This window comes from Anabrus simplex, chromosome 13 (assembly GCF_040414725.1).
Source record: "Anabrus simplex isolate iqAnaSimp1 chromosome 13, ASM4041472v1, whole genome shotgun sequence".
Taxonomy (NCBI): Eukaryota; Metazoa; Arthropoda; class Insecta; order Orthoptera; family Tettigoniidae; genus Anabrus; species Anabrus simplex.
This window is the reverse complement of record NC_090277.1, coordinates 80,343,810-80,365,966: the sequence shown is the minus strand read 5'-3', so window position 1 is coordinate 80,365,966 and position 22,157 is coordinate 80,343,810. Positions and strand designations below refer to the sequence as shown.

The window sequence follows — 22,157 nt, the reverse complement described above, 5'->3', positions numbered from 1 at the left end:
CTGCTGCAGACTGCATATCAAGAGGTGTTGGATAAGAAGCGAGGTATTGTACTGCCTTGTATCGAGAAGGCGGATCCTCATTGTACAACATTGATACCGGTACCAGATTTTCTCAGTCAGTCGGATACTTTAAAGAATGAAGGTATCAGCCAAAAAAAGACAAGGGCCATGAAGGGTGTGAAAATGAAAGAATCCCTAAGCCTTACAAACCTATTACTGCCAGGGTTGGAAAAGAACAAGAGTTGACCAAGAGAGGATGAGTAGGAAAACTGAAAGTGAGGAGCCTGATACAAGTACGTGGAAACAATACCATACTCAGCTAGAACAGTGATTGCCAATCCACACTTCGAAACTCAGAGTCGCTGTTCCCCCTTTATGACAGGCAGGGGATACCGTGGGCGTACAGTGAAGAGTTTCATTTTTTTTTTAAATTACAATTTTAGCAGTTGAGGCTTTCATGGCCGGTGTTACAAATCATGTCTGTATTTTCCAGGCTTGTAGGCCATGGTTCAGGAGCATGTGATGGTTCCGATGTTTCATTGAAGACTGCCTTCGGCATTATCAAGGGTGTTGCAGGTTATAAACTTCATTTTCCTTGTCCGTATTGAAGATCTACTTGTGATACAATTCCTTTGGTTTTGCCAATTGCCACCTTGAAAAGGTTATTATCAAGGGTTCCGACTAACTTCGAAGCTCAGGGTGGAATGGAGTAATGTTGCAATTCCACATCAAAGGGCATGCTGCTCGCCTTTTGGTCCGCCGTGCTGGAGGGACGGTCGCTGATTGGTTGTTATTCGGTCAATGATGGAAGCACGAAGGAGCCCGATGTAGGTCGACCTGTCTGCCACGGCCACCATGTCCTCCAGGACTGGAAACCAGGTTTCACTGACCCGTTCAGATTCCTCCCTGCGGTTGAAGCTGTTGGTGTGCTTCAGGATTTCAATGTCTTCCTTTTGTAGCCAGGCGTGATAAGACACTAGTTGACAGTACTTTGGTGTTGCTGTACTGTATGTATGTTCAGCGACTTATGACCTTTCTGCTTGTTCCAGACGGCTGTGCCTGTTCTTTCAGTCATGTGGTGACGCTGCATTTTGTAGTTCCTATGTATACCTGGTCGCAGCTGCATGGGATCTTGAAGATACTTGCTGCGGAGAGAGAATAGCACTTGTCTTTAGCAGACATTAGTAGTTCTTGGATTTTCTTTGTTGGCCTATATATGGATTTTACCCCATGAAATTCTGAAGCACACCAACAGTTTCAAACATAGGGAGGAATCTCAAGGGGTCAACAAAGCCTGGTTTCCGTTCTGAAAGCTTTAAATCCTGGAGGATACGACGGCCGCGCCAGATCAGAAAAAAGCAACGGTTGCCTGTTTCCGCCAAGGCAGGTTGACCTACATCGGGCTCCTTAATGCTTCAATCATTGGCTGAAGAACAGCAAATCAGCAACCGCTTGTCCAGCATGGTGGACCAAAAGGCGAGCAGCACACCATAGTCTGCACTATATAATGGGATGGAATTGCAACATTACTCCATTCGACTGTGAGCTTCACAGCTATTGAAGTCAGTCAGAACCCTTGATAATGCCGAACGCAGTGTACAGTGAAACATCTGGACCATGGCCTACAAGCCCAGCAAACACAGGCAAATGAGATCAATTTGTCATAGGATTTTGCTGGAAAATCCTTACATTTTGAAGTAGGGACATTGGTTGGCAACAATGGAAACTACCTCACTACTTGTCAGTGATGTTTGGGCTTTCTTTGCCAGCTGACATTAGAAATATTGGGCAACCAGTCAGTCTTCACACGCATCCATCATAAATGAGCAAAAGTGGAGGGATTATTTATTTTACAGATATAAATTTCCTACAAGGTACACACAACTAAAGATATTGAACAAAATTATCAGTCTGATTTTAATTTCATACAGAAGCATAGAGTATAACCTTCAAAATATTGGTATTTGAAAATAAAATTAACAATATATCTTTGGTCCATTTTATGAAATAAAAATCTCAATATTTGAAAATGAGATCAAATAAAGAAATGCAAATTCTAATACACATTATTATAAATATCATTATCTTCAAGGATAAAGGATTGTGTAAGCTTACAACAAACTGCCATGTAAGAGATCTTTGAGTAAGAACTGTACTATAAGCAAATACAATAAAGAGTTAGTCTTCTGTAGTGAAAAGTATTCATTATTTCATTATAACCACACCTGGTCAAAAGAAAAATGCTTGCCATACACAGAAGGAAACAAACACTGAAAGATCTTAAGCAGCTTGCCTGTGCAGTTGAGGATGCTGATGTAATGAAGTATTTTATAAAAATTGTGCATATTTCTGGATTGCAGAATTATGTCCTTGACCCAGGTGTTGTGCTATAGATCTATCAGCCTTTAACTAAGGTTAGATTGAAGGAAGAATCCCACCTTCCAATACTTACGGTATTTCTTTTTTACTGCTAGTCTATGTAATTATAACACATGTTCCAGCTTAAAATCTAGTTACATTATTTAAAAAAGTATGTTTCATTCCTAATATGGAACATCTTAAGCTAAAAAAAAAAAGGGTACAAAAATCGGCACAAACAAAATAAAAACACTTATGGTGATGATAATAATGAGATAAAATTTTCTTTCATGTTGAGCCAAAATACTTACGTCAATGTTCAAGCTTGAGATAAAATCCGTATGCGAGGGATCTTCTTTCTTGAAAATGCTGTAGAAATGTTTGTTGTTTGTCCAACCCTTGTCCCGTTTTCCTACGGGGTCGGGTATGAGGTGAGATGAATCTGTCGTGGCGGGTTTTTATGACCGGATGCCCTTCCTGACGTCAACCTCATCAGACGAGTTAATGAGATGAAATGAATGACGTGATATATGATACTGTAGTAGGGAGAGGGTGAAACCCAGTGCCGGCACATAGGCTACTCCTATCGAATAGCACCAAGGGGTCTGCTCAAGGCTTAACGTCTCCCTCCGACGGACGAATCACCATCAACAGCATCATATGCCCTCACTCCATATGAGCACTGCGGAGAGGTTTGGAATTTAATGCAGGCTTTTGGCATGCAATCTAGTGATAAATTGTATACCACCACCTCACCTACCCTGCCGGCCAACATTCTGATGGTGAAACTTTTTTCTACCAACGGGACTCGAACCGGCTAAACTCGGTGTCAGACCGTTTAGACTTCAGCATCTTAACGATCATGGCTACCAGGCGGGCTTCTTGAAAATGCTGGAGAAATATGTACTTTAAATATCTTGAAGATAGATTTTTAAAATTTAAGATAAGATGACCGGGAGAAACTCCTTAAGAATAACCAAAGGTGAGGTTAAGTTATTGTATAAAGAAACAAAATCCTGGTCGCAGGATTGAAATGTGTCAGCAGATTATAAACTTTATGCGACTTAATATGACCAAATTAAGTATTATAATGTCACTTAGTGGTCGTGAAAGTCTACGTATTAAGGTAAGATTTATATGATTTACTTTTGAAATAATGTAACTTATATTGTGATGCATATAGTACAGTTTTACCAATCTTGGCGGATCCCAGAGCACCTGGAAGTGCAAGATCATGTGGAAGATCACTCTTGAAGAACTAACTTAGGATGGAAATCAATTAACTGAGACAACTTGTGATCTTCTTATCATCATGCCTGCAAAAACCACTATGTGAAATTTTAGCTTAGAACTTCAGCTGGTAAGGTTTAATATTGTGCAAATATTGTCAAGCAATTCTCGTTCTTCATAATATATGTGCTGAGGGTCAGTATTTCTCAAAAAATATTATCACACAGCGGTTTTTACATGCGCAGTGACGATATTCCACTGAAGTCTGAAGGGCAAAGATATAAAATTCCCTCTCAGCCAAGACCAGTACAGCGCGCCACACAGCAATATTCATTTCTTCCTAGTTACTTACTTCCTAGCTTGATCACCACCTGTCGAGTAAACCTTTCAAGGTGTGTATATTAATTATTGCTCTGTGCTTGTATGGATAGTGACAAAACCCATGGGTCAAACATGTCAGGGGTGCATAACAGAGAACCTCTCAAAGGGTGTGTTACTGTTCAGAAGCTGATAATGAAATGAATTCTGGGAGTGACATATTTAACCCTGACAGTAACACGTCAATAAATATCGCTTTAGTTACACCGCACGTCTTGAAGACGTGCCACTCAAAGCCTATTATTTACAGTTACGTTTCGGTAGGCGTTATGCTCTAGAAATAGTTCATACCAATTGCAAGTTTTATTAAATTTGATCATCTTAATTTACAAGGAAATGGATCGACTGAACAAGTAAAAGAACTGTTTCAGCTAACATATCTATATTACCATTTGATATTCAACAATTTAAAAACTTTCATTGTAAGAAGTGACTACAACAAAAAGTCTGAATTTGAATTAGGCAAACGAGAAAAAACGCGCTAGATGGCGTTCATTCTCATGACACGTCAGAAAGTCGTATGGTATAATTGTCAGGGTTAATACATTTCAGCCAATGGCACTTACTTGGAATGTAAGAAAATGTATAATTTCTGGTATTTTTCAATAAAAGTGAATGCATTTCTGGGACAGGTTGGTGGGTCCCTAGCACTGACAATTCACGGTAATATTTCTAAGAATCACATTCCTAAACTGTGTACTTCATGCTGAGGGGGAACTGCATTCCTTTACCACCTGAAGTTTACGTTTGTAATATATGATGAAGACAAATGAAACCATGTTGGGAATTTCTGAATCTGTACCACTGTTGGAGATTGAACTCCAACCTGGTAAATCTTCACTAGCGGGGTAGCAAAAGAGAGTTTAGGAAACCAAAAGGGCACAGCTCGCACGCCGCTATAACATACTACACAAGGCTGCCAATTTAGGTGTGGCCAGGTTAGAGCTGCAAAGTAGTCCACTGGCCCCTAGTATCTCCTGCGACAGAGTTGGTTAGTAACAACACTAATGGTGAGGGATTCAATGTGCTCGCTGCTAGTAGAAATTTAAATGCGGCCTGTTTTCCAGTAAACAGTAGGTTACAAAACATATTAACATTTGTGAGGGAAGGTTTCCCCTCCTAAAATGTATCCTTATTGGTCAAGCACTTGCAGCCACATTTCTGGCACACTAAAATTAATCGACTTCCCCACACTTTAAATTCTAGCTCTCTATCACAAACTCCACAATTATTCAATCGCTTAATTAACTCGTGACTAACTAAAAAATTAGGTGCTAAAGATCCACATGGGTCGACGTCCCAAAAAAATAGCATTTTAAAAACTAAACAATTGGTTAATTTAACTTGTTGTATACTTAACACATTAATGTTCCGGATAGTACAGTTGCATCTGGTACAAGTCATGACACGTCTCTCTGAAACTTTGCAGTTTCGTTATTTTCATGGTATGTGGCAGCCATGGACCACACCTGATGCAAGCTCTACCTGAGACTATAGGCTAGTAAACTGCTATCTATCCAGTAGAAACACAGAACATGTTTGCATTTCACAGACTAACATAAGCCTCTATTTAATTTTTCTATGTAAGTATGTAGGGGCAGATTGGTGGGTCTCTGGCTAGTATGAAGAACATGTAAGCTTTGGGAAAGAATTCTTTCTGATTATATTAAACATGTTGGCAAAATTAATAACTGGTTTGATAGAAGGCAGTTTGGGTTTAGGAAAGGTTATTCCACTGAAGCTGAACTTGTAGGATTCCAGCAAGATATTGCAGATATCCTGGATTCAGGGACTGTATCGCGATTGACCTGTCTAAGGCATTTGATAGGGTAGATCAAAGGAGACTACTGGCAAAAATGAGTGCAATTGAATTAGAAAAAAGAGTGACTGAATGGGTGGCTATATTTCTAGGAAATAGAACCCAGAGAATTAGAGTAGGTGAAGCTTTATCTGTCCCTGTAATAATGTAAGAGGGGAATTCCTCAAGGCAGTATTACTGGACCTTTATGCTTTCTTATATATATCAATATGTGTGAAGAGGTGGAATCAGAGACAAGGCTTTTTGCAGATGATGTTATTCTGTACAGAGTAATAAATAAGTTACAAGATTGTGAGCAACTGCAAAATGACCTCAATGCTGTGAGATGGACAGTAAGCAATGGTATGAGGATAAATGGGTTAAAAGTCAGGTTGTGAGTTTCACAAATAGGAAAAGTACTCTCAGTTTTAATTACAGCATTGATGGGATGAAATTTCCTTTTGGAAAGATCTTCATTGGGGTAATTACACAAATATGATTGTAAATAAAGGGTACATATCTCTGATTGTAAATAAAGGGTACATATCTCTGTACATGGTTATGAGGGTATTTAGGGGTTGTAGTAAGGATGTAAAGGAGAGGGCAAATAAGTCCCCAAATAGAGTATGGTTCCAGGATTACTTGATTCAAGAACTGGAAAAAATCCAAAGAAAAGCAGCTCTATTTGCTCTGGGCGATTTCTGACAAAAGAGTAGCGTTACAAGAATGTTGCAAAGTTTGGGCTAGGAAGACTTGGGAGAAAAGAGACGAGCTGCTCGACTAAGTGGTATGTTAAAATACAAGTGTTTATTTGAAAGTTCACCTATTCAATACATAAAATACATTTATAATTAGGACTTCATCTTTGCAATCATTTAAGAAAAGGCTTGGTAAACAACAGGTAGAGAATCTGCCACCGGGGCGACTGCCCTAACTGCAGATCAGTAGTGACTGACTGACTGAACGAATCTCTCCTCTCGGAAAAACTTCTCTCTCTGCTGACCCCCATCTATTGTTTATTCATTACATTTGTTGGTTTCCTTTGTTTGTTGTGTCTCTCGCAGATGCTTACTGATATTGTCACAAGTTGATTTCAAGTATCAGACTTTGTGAAAGGTGAGGACATAACATAAAATTAACTGTTAACAAGAATCGTATAGTTATTACATGTTTGTTGCCAAGTTGAAGGTGGTAGTCAATATTGTTGATATGTTAGTGGGCGGAAAAACACATTTTTTGATGTCTATAAACTGTCAAAAAGAAATTCCCCTTAAAGACGAGGGTGCATGAGTTTTTTTTAAAGGTTGCTATTGAATTGTACCCTCCATTGCATTAAGGTTTGATACCAAATATTCTGTTTTGTATTCCACGTTGTTTCCTTTGCACCTTTTATTTATTTATTTGTGTTTTTGTTATGCACTGGTAATGGAATCTGTGAATATGAGTGGGGCAAGCAAGTGGCGTCTGAGGGTGCAAGACCCCAGATTATGGCCGCAGTCTATTAGCAAGTTGAAGTTGGGTTACAGCAGTGCTTTCTACCTTCCATTGTGGCAAAAAAAACCCCAGAATTAATTAACATAATGTCTCCTCTAAAAGCTCCTCCACATAATTTTTCCATCATTCAAACTTCCTTACTATCTTATTAAGGGTGATCAGCAGATAGTGAAGTTTTGCTGTAAAAAGCCATTCTCCAACCTTTCTAGTTACAAAGCCAACACCTACCTGCTGTACAATTACAGCTCTAAATCTCATTTTTAATACTAAATAATAGGCCAAGGAAACAGTATTTATGAACTGGCATTACCACACTTCCTTGATGATGAGTTTGAAATAACATATTTTTAATGGTTACACTCTCCTAGCTTGTTCATATTTTTAGGAAGGTGAAAAGCAAGCAAAAATGATGTGAAACGATACCTGAAGTAGACAAGAGGAAATATCCTTCCCTTATGCTAGTCAGGGACCCACTAATCTGCCCTACAAGTAGTATTTCTTATATAGAAAAATTAAAACCAGTACTATGTGAATCTCTAAAATGCAGCCATTTCTTGTGTACCTGTTATCTGCGATAGAGCTTGCATCATGTCTCACCCACTGGTACCCCATTCTGTGAAGTTATGAAGGAACAGAGTTGGAAAGTGATGGGTCATGGCATGTGCTGGTTGCAGTTTTGTCAATAGCCAATACTGTCACAGGGGATACTATTATCGGCACACGTTTTAGCGACAAATTTGTGTACGGGGGTGAGGAATAAGGAGGGAGTTCTCCCGGTTCCGGTAGTACTGCCAATTGAATGGAAATTAAATCTGAACTGAATTGATAGTATGATCGATATGTATTTGCTACAACTTTATTGACATGAATTCTCAGACAAATCATTTTCACAATCGTCACTTCTCTTTGCAGTACTATTCATTATACTCTCGTCCATGGCTACTTCCATGACACAATCATGCCTCCAGTAGTCTTCTTCCCGTTATTTCACTTTTTGGTAGTACTCTTCCCAATCTTCGGCAGATACGGAGTGGAGCCTCGATGGTCAGTCGTCGAAGGTTAACCGCTGACATATCTCCTTTGAATTCTCATTTTACTTTTGCCCATGCCAATTCAGTGGCGTTCAGATCACAGTTGTATGGGGGAAGACGAAGGACGACGTATCCTTTTTCAGCCGCCATGACGTCAACAGCATAAACTGTATCAGGAGGCCTGTTTTCCTGAACTAATCTATACGGGGCCTCTGTCCGTTGACTTGCGTCGCAGACGATGCCTCTCCCCTGTAGCCACTGGACCATTGTCACTCATGTATCATACCTCGATGGTATTTTATCCACCTGTCGAGAATGATATGGTGCATTATCCAACACCATCACATATGCAGGAAAGCTAATTAGGGAGCACAGATGTTTTGAACCATTTCTCAAAATTATGGGTATTCATCTGGCCATGGTAATCACCTTGGGTACTTCTGGCTTCCAAATATTAATTGTGCTTCTCTAATGAACCCTTTCTCAGATCCAACACTTGCAATGATTAGCCTGCTGTAACACCCACAACATCGTTTCCTCTCTGCCAGCATTTTCCAGTTGTATTATTATCAATCCAGGATTCATCCAAGTAAAATTCTTCCTTGCCTTCCTCCCTAGCATGTTTAATTTGGACGAGGAATCGTGCCCGCCAATCAACAATGTCTGCCCGCTCCAGCAATAAGACACGTTTGTTTTGGACCTTCTTCTACACAAAACCCATACCTTTCAAAACTTTTCGGAGTGATGTTGGGCTCCACTTCCACTTAATTTCTTTCTGCAGCACAGGGATCGGTTTCTTCACGGTAGGCACCACTTTTTGGACGGTACAGAAGTTTTCAATGGTGTCCCATATCACTTGTTTGTGGCAATCGTCCAGTTCTATCTTCCCTTGCATTCTCTTCCAACGAGAAAGAGGAGAACAGCATAAAACACTTGCACATGACAACCTACTTGTACCCTATTAGTATCCATGATGATATTGGTTAAAATAGATTAGGTAGACTGGTTAGAGGGACCTACCTCTTTTTACCAGGGGAGCGTGGAGACTCGCCGGGGTGAGAGGCAGAATTCTATGAATAGTTGCAACAGATTTTCCCGTATACATGGCAGCGCGTTGAAGAGACTTGTTGAGGGGGAAGAGCAGCTCTTTCTTTTTTTTTTCTCCATAGCACAGAACTTTGTAACTTGGCCTATTATTTTCGTCCCTCGCTGTTTATAGCCTATGATGGTCGTTTCCGTGGAGGAGTTCCTGGAGGTTCCTTTGATGTAGTTGGATGTTCTGCACTCATGTTCACTCCTAACCTATATTTTGGCTTTGTTGTGTAAACAACAACAGTACGTAAAGTGTACGCCAGATGTCGCAAGGTGATGCATAATCGATTCATAGTTTGTGTTCAAAGGTTGCCAATACAAATCACGAAGATTGCCGAGGTCTACCGATTCAGCACTAGGGTGTAAATCTACCACTAAAAAGTGTGCCGATAATAGAGGCCACTGGGCCACTTCACACCTGGTGACTAACACTACCAGATGACTATTGCTTACCCCCAGCCCAATGTTCTTATCACTAGCCAGACCTAACCAATCCAGACCAACGGTCTTGTCACTACCACCAGACATATCTCAATCTGTCACGTTGTTGTCACTAACCTGAGCTAACTTCCGTGTTGCAGCACGCTGTGACATAGTGTGAGCCGCACCACTTTGCATTCGTAATCCCTCTTTTGCGAACTAGTTAGTAAAGATTTACCTTTTTAGCAAAATAATATGGTATAAATATTAACTGTCTTTCTTCTTCTCTTTCAATAAGTTGTCCACAATATCAGCCAATTCATCAGAAAAGGCTGTAAAGGAAAATTTATCTTCTACTCTTTTCCTTCCAGCTTCACCCAACTTCTTACATAATCCTCTATTTTCAACACACTTTTGCATAGCAAGGGCGAAAGCTTTAGACGTATTCTCACACAAAAATCCTGTAACATTATTTAAGATACTCTCTTTTGGACCACCGCTATTAACAGCAATGACTGGCTTCCTTGCATACATTGCTTCCAAAGGGACAATACCAAAATGTTCATTTTCAGGTGTGTATAACAGACAATGAGCATAACTCAAAAGCGAACATTTCATAATATCGGAGGGGCTCTTCATGAAAGTCATTTTATCAGCTATTCCTAGTTTATCAGCATGATCCTTCAGTTCTTCACAATAATCTACATTTTCAACAACTCTTGTATCATAACCGCCAACAATCACTAGGTAAACTCTCTTCCACTCAGCGTCATCCAGAAGAGACTGAAGTTCCTTCAGAGCCTCTAGGGCCAGTTCTAAATTCTTCTTTCTTTCATACCGATTTATAGAAAGAAATATGAAAGGATCTGAACTGGAAATTTGAAGAACTTCCGTAAAAGGTAAAGGTTTAGTCTGGTCAAAGAAAGCAGTATTGATGGATGGATACAGCACATCAGGTGTAACACACAGTCTTTTGAATGTTGCCTTGAACACACTAGAAGTAAAATTACTGTTCACTAGAATTTTATCTGCTTTCCCGGTAGTAATCTCTTCCATCCAGTTTAGTGGTACACGATACAGAGCCTTTAATCTTGAACCTGGTTGACTCAGAAGCTGATCAGGAAAATGGCAGTAGAAGATCACTTTATATCCACGAAGTTTCAAAATAGGCACACAAACAGAAACTAGATCACAGAATATAATATCTGGCTTCAAGTCACTAAATAATGCAATGTACAGGGCGGCATAAATCATGCGAATATAGGCACAAAGTGCATAAAAGCGACCAAAGATATTCCTTGGGAGCCAGTCTCCAACAACAGTGACTGGTATTGTACCATCTCTTGTTTCCGTAAAACAGTGTCCTGGATCGTGATGCGATGTAATAAAATGCACATATTGTCCTTTCTTCTGTAAAGCAAGAGCCGCATCGACCACTAACCTCTCTGCACCTCCTATTCCCAAATCTGGATGGAGGAAAACAACAGATGCCATAGCTTTATTTTATATCAAATACGAAAACAAGTACTATACGCGAACCTGCTCAAATCAAACAAATATCACTATATGACGTGTACAATTACTCCTGTTCATGTGATCTGTAACAGCTGACACATGGCAAGCTCAGCCATTGAAAACACAAAACACACGTCAAAGCAGAGCAGAGTCATCGATGGCTGGATGTTTTCGACCATCGTATTAATCGATTCCTACAGTACGAGTACAGACAAGAACAACTACAATTTTGGTGCAATGTACAGATACCTACACTCTATATTTTTCTATTTTAAAGATTACCAGTTTTTTCACGAAATATAGTAAAAATAGTAAACTCGTATCCTCCTCTTGAGTGGTGCAGCTCTCTTTAGACACGCACCAGTGGAGGTGAACTGCATGTATCATTTTAACCACACAGCACACCTGCAAATCAAAATGACTGACAGTACTGGGAATCGAACCAGAGGCGTCCGAGGGCGGCAGCTATTACCCATTACCGCTGTTACGCTATGGAGCAAGGATCGTATAAGATAAGTTTATCATTCCGTCTCCACTCGATTGTGTACTGCGTGGGCTATCTGCACATTGAATATTTCATAATTTTTATTTAATCCGCATTATGTAGTCATATCATATTATAAACGGGAGAGGGAATGAGTTCGAAATTAAAAATAACAGGCAAAATAAAGACATAGCCAAATGGAAATTTCCTCATCTGTATTCCAAACACGTGACAACATTTGACTAATATCATGCTTATGACTCTGTCATATGCATCACGAAGAACTGAAGAATTTATATCATTTTAAAACAAGTTTGTACGGCTACCGCGAGTGATTAAATTTAGTCCTTTGCCTTTAAGTCCCTGCCTAACGAATTCGATTGGAGTGGAGTCAGTCCTGATATCGAGTGAGTTTGATCGTTGCTATCGAGATATTAATACATGAATTTCGATTTTGTTTTGTTTTCTTTTTCAGTCAGCTGCTGCAGAGCTGCTCCATGTCTTCGTAAACACGTGTATAATTGATACTATCAACGTGCAACAATGGGGAAGAAGGCTAAAATCGGAAAACAGCGGAGGGATAAATACTACCAATTAGCCAAAGAGACGGGTAAATATTTATTACTATTCATATTAAAGTGTTTTCTTTGATAATAATTTATTTTATAATAAGTTTTGTTAGGTTAGGATGAACACCCGACTACTACGATCTGAAATGAAATAGATGGTTTTCAGCATTGTATATCTTATATCCTTATATGGTATAATGCTAGTAGCTTGTGGTTGGCTTAAGAATGCGTATATTCGTTTTGCTCTTGTGCAGTTTCAAATAAATTGATATATGATAAAATAACTTCAAACATCAGTTGATAGCCTACCAATTGTAAAAATCTCCGACCTGGACAGTAATCGACCCTGGCGCCTGTGAGTAAGAGGCAGGCTCACTTCGCTTAGACTGTGGGCTTGCCTCTGAGAACTAGGAATAGACACTAAGGCTAGAACAGTTTGTGGAACTAGTGGAGTAAAATACAAGATATAAGATAATAATTAAAATAATAATAATAATTGGAAGTATTAATCTTATTAGATAAACTTTGTTGATAAGAAACAGTCTTGTAAATGTGTAAACAATGTCATTTGTGAATGAACATCCATTTATACGAATGCATAAGTAAGACGGGATAGGAATGAGAGAGAGGAGATTGTCGGACCTTATAGATATGGTCGTACAACTCAAGGCAGGAATGCAATCATTTTTATTTTTTTTGGAAAAGAGAGTTGATCAAGGGAAATTGATAAAACAATTACCGAGTGTGGATAGTAAGATAAGAGAACTCTATTGAATTATTCCGGGAAAAGGTCAGTCATCCTTCAGAACTAATGTATGATCCAATCAAGGTGAGTGGCTCAAATAGTAGAATGGTGGCATTCTGAACCAGTTGGCAAGTTGGAGGTAATTGGTGTAGTAACAATATTGGTGCCTTGCGCTGCCTCTACTGCTCCACTCGGACATCCTACAGTGCGGAACACTGTCAGGGTTGCTAACAAGTAGAGATACCCCCTGCGCGAGCCAGAGGTTGCCCCTAACTTAACTACATTCTAACCCTGGCACAGACATTGCTTTCTAATAAACCAGAATCTAACAGCTATCAGTAATTTTGCTACAAACAGTAATGTAACTTTCACTAAAAGTAACCTAACCATCGCTATTAGTGATTTGACAGGTATTAAGGTCACTATTTGATGTAACCAAACTCTAACCTAACCATATTTCTATCAGTCCTGGTTCAGTACCGGTAGTGTAACTATTATGATTAACCATTATGTTTGGTCACACTGTGGTTAGTATACTCCTTCTGTTGGTAGCTATGCGAAACCATTCCGTTAGTGCATTGGACAGGGTACAATGCTTTGAGGAGAGAGTGACAGGGATGTTGCTACAACTACTGCTACCTGATTATTTTTATTAATTGATGTTACAGTCATACACGAGGAAGATTTTCCATAGTGATCACGAAACTATGATAGCTTGTAATTAGCTGAGAGGCTTATTTATATTACTGTGGAAACTTTCTCTTCATGTACAGTATAACAGTTTTAATTTCATGAATGAATAAGAAGTTTTCCCCAAAGGAATTGTTTATTAATGTAATTATTTAAACAAGCTAAGCTCCCATTAATCATAACATGTTCAACTGAGACGTACATTTGTTTTTAGGTTATAGATCTCGTGCAGCTTTTAAACTCATCCAGTTGAACCGTAAATTTGAATTCCTTCAGAAGTCTCGAGTATGCATCGATCTCTGTGCAGCTCCTGGAGGATGGATGCAAGTGGCAAAACAGAACATGCCAGTCTCAAGTATTGTCATAGGTATGTATATGTTCCTGTTTACTCATAAGCACTAATACACTAATACTAGAGGTATCTTGATTGTTGGAAGGAAAATTAACAACTTGCATTTTCCAAATTACATTACTCTTCTTTCTAACAATGAACAAGAATTAGCAGAAATTTTAGAAAATGTAAAAAATTATGGGCTCTTTTCTCATCTGTACCAATTTGGCAGTACTTTACTGATGGGGGTGGGAATGCAAAAATGATGTGAAGTGACACCTCAAATAGCAGAGAGGAGAAATCCTTCCTTTATGCTCACAGGGACTCCCCAACCTGCCGCTACTATATACTTACATATATAGAAAAATTAAAAGGGAGAGCAAGTCAATCTTGGAAATGCAACCATTTTCTGTGTTTCTGTTCGCCGGAGAAGATTGGTAGGGTATGAAATGAGATGAGTTTCATCTTAATTGTACATAAAAAGTATTATAGTATTGACTAGGAGGATATTAAAATAATTTTCTACAATTTTGTAAGATGAATCTTCTTAGCGAGTTTTTATGACCGGATGCCCTTCTTGGCATCAACCTCATCAGAAGAGTTAATGAGACGAAATGAATGACATGATATATGATTGTAGGAATGGGGAGGGTGAAATCCACTGCCAGCACACAACCTTCTCCTGTTGAATAGCGGCAAGGGGTCTGTTCAAGACTTAACATCTCCAACATAAGGACAAATTACCATTGACAGCGTCATATGCTGTCACTGCATACGAACACTGCCGAGAGGTTTGGAATTCAGTCAAGTCTTTTGGCATGCAATCCAGTGATTTTACTCCACACGGCTTTACTTCTAAATTGATGTTTCGCAAACAAATGAGCATCGCCTTACCTCTGTTGCCAGCACACTTTTGTTGTGAGAACAGCCGATGCAACAGGACCGCGGTAAACAGCCCTCATAAAATGTAATACTGTACTCAGAAATGGTAATGAATCGGGATTGAAAACAAATTCGCAAAAACTACACTCACTAACTAACAATAGCCAACAGTAAATTGAGGATACATTATTAAGACAATGAGGAAATAACACATCACTCGCCGCTAATGGCTGGCACAGGAAGGAGGTTATGGCCTACAAAGTGTTAGGGTCAATTTTATGTTTTTAGCGTATACGTTCACGAAAATTGATAATATCTGTAGACAGGAGATAATACAAAATGCAAAAAATCCAAGTTATAAGTCTGTGTATGTCTAGAAGCCAAAGCACTGAGCCCAAGGCCACGCGCAAATGAAAACACCAGCCAAATCTTTTGCAGCGCAGTACTCGCAAGTATAGCAATCAAAATAAACTCCAAGGTGTCAGCAGAATAGCGCAGAGATTATTTTTTGGACCTTTACCCAGGAGGTATACCGTGGTAAGTGCATAAAAGAAAAAGGGGAGGGGAAGCAGGGATAGCAAAAACAGCCCAAACAACAAGATTTAAATCACAAGATGTGTTACAAGACCACCAGAAGGAAAGATTTTTACAATCAAGAACACCTTTGATAGATATGAAACAAAAATAACAGTAATTACAACGTTTAGGTGCGTAAGCAAGAATCGGAAAGTTTACATGGAACTCCAAAGGGAAAGTAGATTTTGAGATTGTAACAAGAATTCTCTAAATTATGTTGGCAATAGAAAAAGAATTTGAAAGGACGATGATCAGACTATGAGTAGACCTAATTATATCCCTATTAACAAGACATAATATGTACATCTAGGGAAACACGTTATGGAATGACTGGAAATAGCATATCTTATGGACAATACCAAAGGGATCTAACAACAATATTTTTACATTAAAAGAGAAAAAACACCATAATTATACACGATGTGAGAAAAAGTTAACAAAGAGTATAGGCCACTATTACAATTAAGAACGACATGAAAAATGATGTGAAAATAGAAAGGAAGTGAACGGAACAGAAAGAAAAAAAAAAAATACGCAAGGAGGGGAAAAGAATGCAGGATTAAAGGGAATGGCGAGGGTGAGAGAGTGTAAAAAACCAGGCTGCTGTGTCTATTTCCGTATTAATAAAATCACGCACACACAGGGTGTACACAAAGTTCCGTGTCAATGATAGAGTTCGCCGAAGCACAAGTCCTTTTGCACAAGATTCTGACCAAGTCTGAAGAATTTGTTTAACAAGCGACATGAAGTGCCCAGAATGGGCCAAAGTTCAAAAAAAAAATATGTATGCTAAGGCCTGAAGGGCCAAGGAGTGAAGAAAATCGAAAGTATTAAGATATCATAAATTACAAATCTGCTCACCCTGCACAAAGATGATATGGTGTGATGTAGAATAGAATGTTTAAAATCGCCACGGGCCAGCCGTGCGAAAGAGTTCCTGCTCCCACTCCTTTACATGCACGATGAATACCTGACCGCCGATGGAAAGGCAGCGGCGAGTTATATAGCGGAGCGAAGCATAATCTGGAATATATGAGAAACAGGTGACGTAATCAAGAGCCGGGGAGGAAGGCAAGACAGCATGCAGTCACTGGTGAGGCGGGTGAGCAGACGGAGCACAGTTTGTCCAGTAGGAATGTTTACGGCGGCACGACAGCGAAGTATGCAGATGGTAAGATGAACATAGTAGCCAAGATTTAGGGACCGAGCTCGATAGCTGCAGTCGCTTAAGTGCGGCCAGTATCCAGTAATCGGGAGATAGTGGGTTCGAGCCCCACTGTCAGCAGGCCCTGAAGATGGTTTTCCGTGGTTTCCCATTTTCACACCAGACAAATGCCGGGGCTGTACCTTAATTAAGGCCACGGCCGCTTCCTTCCAGTTCCTAGGCCTATCCTCTCCCATCATCGCCATAAGACCTATCTGTGTTGGTGCAACGTAAAGCAAATAGCAAAAAAAAAAGATTTAGAGAGCACGTAACAAAAGGGAACACTCCACTGCTCTCAGTGTTACTTTCTTGCCACTTATCTCTCTCAAACTACACTGAGACATGCTAAACAAGCATGCACTAACCAATACATGGACCAATCATTCATTCATTCATTCATTCCAATACATGGACGTAAATAAAACTACAGCTATTTTCAAACCTGAACTATAACACCTGTATTGTACTAACGTATGCTATGCTAAACTGTAAACTATGCTATACTGTACTATACTAGAGAGATAAAGACTAATATGTAAACACTATGCCCTAATTACTGAAAAAAAAAAATTCAAAAATCGCGAACCATACCGAATATCATACATGTTGAGTGAGATAGGTTAACCACGTGGTGAGTGTTAATATTAGAGTTGGCAACTAGGTTTCGAAATTGCACTCTGCCGATATAAGTCGATATGAATGGCAGCTTGGTATTGGACGGATGTCTATCTTTCAGTGCATAACCACCAGGTCAAAACATCAATTTAGAAGTAAAGCTGTGCGGAATATAGAAATTTTATACTAACACATCTCTTTCCCTGCCAGCCAACATTCTGATGGGGAATCTTTTTCAAACCGTGTAATTACAGTGTCATACCACATACACTTGACGCCTTAAGAATCATTACAAGAAATGAATTTCTTTGTAAATTCGTATTGTGAACCTTGAACAACTGTTAGAGTTTTTTTGAGGGTAAATTCCAACATTCATGACCACTAGGAGGGCTTGATAGGAGAACCTAAATTACAGAAAAAAAATATTCACAATGTTCTATCTTTTCCATCAGCATTGTTACTGATTCATAATCATGATTTAAGTGTATTTTGTATATTTTAATTTTATTAATCTGATTTTGCATTAATATGAATTTGTTCTTTTTTTCCTGTTTTAGCCTATATCAGTTTTAAAAATAAAGTAAACTCCTGTCCTCATCCCGAGGTGGTGCAAGTCTTTTCAGGCACACCCCCGTAATGGAGGTGAGCTGCATGTACCATTTCAATCACATACCAACCCTCCCGCCATTTTTAATTTTCTGGCAGTACCCGGAATTGAACGCTGGCCCCAAGGACGGCACCTAATAACACTAATCATTGTGCTACAAAGGCGGGCTTTAAAATAATAATATACATCCTTTATTGAAACACGAAGGAAAGGAGATTACCCAAACAGATATTAATTCTTACTGTATTTTGTTCTTTTGTGGCACGTTGTTAGATGATACTTGATACACCTTTGATAACATAGTACACATACACATTTGTCACTCGAGCTGGGGAATGTTCTGATTAAAAGTATCTTATGGTGGAAACCATGAATGGCGAGTCTCGTTATTATGTGCCTTTTGATCTTGATTCTCGTTGGTCCATGGTCTGTCCGTCATGGTGTCAGTAATATAAAAGTCTTGATCGATCTCTCTTCTCTTTGCTTGTCTACACACTAATAGGTATGTAGATGGTCCTGTAGCTCAACCTGAGGAGGTGAAGCTCTTTGCAGGCACACCCCTCAATGGAGGTGAGTTTCATGTACCTTTTTAAATACATACCAGCCCTCCTGGCGTTCTTATATCCCTGACAGTCCATCCATCCATTATCTTAAGGCTAAGCCTTGTCGCTGCAGCCACATTCCATAGTCTTCAGCAGTCCTTTCCATCGTGACATTGGAAGCAAAACCCAGCTGAGTGATTATGTTCCTGAGGTATGAGAGACGTGGTCTTCCTCTCGACTTCTTCCCTAGGACCTTTCCTTCGAAGACATTCTGGAGAAAGGTGTCATGTCGTAGGACGTGTCCAAGAAATTTAGCTTTCCTCTGCTCTGTTGAATAAATTAAGGTCCGTTTCTCATTAATGTCATTTAAGATTTGGATATTAGTCTTTTTTTCTGTCCAAGTTGTCCCTGTCAGTCTTTTTCAGACCCACATTTCAGCAGCTTCCAGTATTGATTGTGCTTGTTTTCCCAAAGTCCAGGTCTCACAACCGTCAGTTAGCACACTCTAAACAAAGGTTTTAACAAATTTCTTCCTGGTTTCAATTTCTATGTGCTTATTTAACAATAGATTTTTCCTGCTTTGAAACACTTGTTTTGCCATAGCAATTCTTCTTTTGACTTCTGTCAGGCACTGGTTATCATTGGTAATAACACTACCCTGATAACAAAATTCTTTAACCCGATCTGTTTTTTCACAGCCTAATTTGTTTTCAATTCAGTCTTCTTCTTTTGAACGACCATCATTTTAGTTTTCTTTGTGTTTATTTTTAGCCTGAACTTCTGTAACGTGTTGTTTAGTATACTGAGCATCCTAGTCATTTTGTGCTCTGAATCAGCTATCAATGCAATATCATCTGCAAAGCGAATACTATGAATTTGTTTACCATTAAAATTTATTCCTTTGGGTTTTTTTCTTTTACTGTTCTAATAGCGAATTCTGTGAAAATATTAAACAGATAAGGTGATAAGGAACACTCTTTTGCACTCCTCTTCTTATTCTTGCTTCTCTTGTCGTTCCATTGATCTTTATTTCTGTGCTTTGAGCTCTATACAGATTAAAAAGTAAACATCTGTCCTTCCAATCAAGACCCATCGTACCAGGAATTAAACCCTGCCCTCTGAGGAAGGCAGCTTATAGTGCTAACTGTTATGCTACGGAGGTGGATAGTGTACAAATCCAAATTCTATAAATCAGCACCCCTATTTATAAATCAGGAATCACTGCATGATTTTGGAGGTTGTTTCTTCGAAATTGGAACAGAAGTCGTCTCTGTTGTTGAAGTCGGGCTGAGTGGCTCAGACTGTACAGCGCTGGCTGGCTTTCTGACCCCAACTTGCCAGGTTCGATCCTGGCTTGACCCGGTGGTATTTGAAGGTGCTCAAATACGTCAGTGTCGCGTTGGTAGATTTACTGTGGGACTAAATTCTGGCATCTCGGAGTCTCCAAAATCTGTAAAAGTAATTAGTCGGACATAAAACCAATAACAGTAATAATAAAATATATGTTGTAGAATTTCTTGATGCCCATGTCAACGATTTCTTCTTTGATGAGGTATAATTCCTCTGCTAAAATATTGTCATTACCAAGCCTTGTCTTTTACAGTTGAGAATGCATACAGTTTTTCAGATTGTAGGATCTTAGGGTTCAAGATCAACTTGATAGAAAAATCTAGATGAGTCTTCGGTAATGCCAGGCTTTTCTTTAGTCGTGAACTAGTGAGAATGTCAGCTTGTTGCACTTGCAGCCATACTTAACACCATGCACAACACGGAAGTATAATAGGACTGGAGTATTATGGGGGCGGTAATAACATTACCAAAAAAATTATTGCACCTGCTTCTTCTGATGCCAACTTTGAAAACCTTGTGTGTGAATTATCTCTATATATAAAATCCCTAATTCTTTCGGACATTTGAGAAAAACAGAAAGTTTAAATTGGTACCAGTTATAGTGTGTTATGTCTTCTTTACAAGAAAAATACAACGAACTCTCACGACCACGACTTTTGTACTTTTTAAAAGAAAATTATGTTTCTATCAGAAAAGCCGTTGTCTCATATTCGGCATTATGTCACTGCGTACATCCTGACTTTTTTTGCCTTCCACAGATATATCTGAGAGATTTAAACTGGTACCGGTTATTGGGTACAAGAACAATGTAATAATGACCTTCATACTTTAATTGTTCAAACAGTGAAAATACTCTCTTTCAGTGAAATTAATGTGTTTTTTTTCCATTCTGGGGTTTATCTTTATCAATAAGCACGAGATAGAGCAGCTCACCTGGTGGCCATGGTCGTTAACACATCAAGTCTACATGGTCTGACACCATGGTTAGCCGGTTCAAGTCCCGTGTGTTGAAAATATTTGTACTATCAGAATGTTGGCCGGCAGGTTAGGGCAAGTGGTGTTGCAGAATTTCTAATCATTAGAATACGTGTGAAAAGCCTCATATGAAGTGAAGGCAATAGACGCTGGTGATTCATTTTGGGTAGTTGTATGTAGTTCTCTCAAGAGCATTGACAGTTTTCGTCAAATCATCATCATCATTTTACAGTTCCATTTCCTGGACACTATTGGCGAGCCTCTTCCATTCTGTCTTACTGAGATACGTTCTGTTGTTAATGACATCCTCCAGTGTCCTTCCCCGATCTGCAATCTCCATCTTTACGATGTCCATCCAGTGGGTGTTTGGTCTTCCCACCATCCGTTTCCTGCCACATGTCTCTCCAAGTTAACATATGTCGTTGTTGTTGTTGTTGTTGTTATTATTATTATTATTATTATTATTATTATTATTATTATTATTATTATTATTATTATTATTATTGAAAATCCACAGACTGGGTCAGGAATGGAATGAATTAAATCCCCAACTAGCGGCGAGGATAGGAATTGTGCCAGCTGCCGAAGCCTATCGCTTTCATCTGGGTCAGTGATTAATAACTGATAGATGAAATGAAATGCTATTGGAAAGTGTTGCTGGAATGAAAGATGATAGGGAAAACCAGAGTACCCAAAGAAAAACCTGTTCCACCTCTGCTTTGTCCAGCAGAAATCTCACCTGGAGTGACCGGGATTTGAACCACGGAACCCAGCGGTGAGAGGCTGGTGTGCTGCTGCCTCAGTCACGGAGGATTATTATTATGCCTGCTAGTTGATAAGCCCCTTTTATTTATGAACACTTTCTTCATTGGAGTTATTCTTCTTTTGGCTTCCTAGGTACTTCTCTTATTTTCTGTTAATGTACGCTTTTAAGGTATGGGCATTTGCTTCACTTGTTCTATCCTCGAATTTTCACTTGCAATGTCTATGTTCATTGCTTTGGCATTTTTTTCTATCTAGTCGTGCTCTTGATTTCTTGAAGTTAATGTTAACTTGTTCGGGACTGAGAAGTAATAAAATGGATGTTGAACTAGACTTGATGAGAAAGGACCCCTGTTTGGTGAAGAAGCAGTGCATGGCTGTGTGAGGTTCATCCTTGTTCTGTTGTCTTTTAATATTTGTTTCTCCTTTCCATTGCTCTTTCTTAAACACTGACCTGTTATTATGGTTTCTGCATTTTAAGATTAATTATAACCTTTGATATTCATTGT

The 22,157-nt window shown here is 39.1% G+C and overlaps 2 protein-coding genes and 1 long non-coding RNA gene across 3 annotated transcripts in view; 1 reads left to right on the top strand and 2 right to left on the bottom strand.

Moving 5' to 3' along the window:
* Nucleotides 1–1,828: 1,828 nt before the first annotated feature.
* On the bottom strand, nt 1,829–9,240 carry LOC136884900 (uncharacterized). Its single transcript, XR_010861435.2, has 2 exons — nt 4,204–9,240; nt 1,829–4,161 (listed from the first exon to the last, which is right to left on the bottom strand). It is a non-coding gene; the product is annotated as an uncharacterized lncRNA (long non-coding RNA).
* Nucleotides 9,241–12,021, bottom strand: Alg2 (alpha-1,3/1,6-mannosyltransferase Alg2). Its single transcript, XM_067157198.2, has one exon. It carries the CDS (start codon nt 11,293–11,295, stop codon nt 10,069–10,071), a length of 1,227 nt encoding a protein of 408 aa, XP_067013299.2. The 5' UTR covers nt 11,296–12,021; the 3' UTR covers nt 9,241–10,068.
* A 192-nt stretch (nt 12,022–12,213) lies between these two features.
* LOC136884897 (pre-rRNA 2'-O-ribose RNA methyltransferase FTSJ3) overlaps nt 12,214–22,157 on the top strand; it is a 45,643-nt gene continuing 35,699 nt past the window's right edge. The window contains exons 1-2 of the mRNA XM_067157197.2: nt 12,214–12,410; nt 14,019–14,171. Of these exons, the coding sequence (XP_067013298.1) occupies nt 12,344–12,410; nt 14,019–14,171 (220 nt within the window). The 5' untranslated portion in view covers nt 12,214–12,343. The remainder of the gene's footprint in view (nt 12,411–14,018; nt 14,172–22,157) is intronic.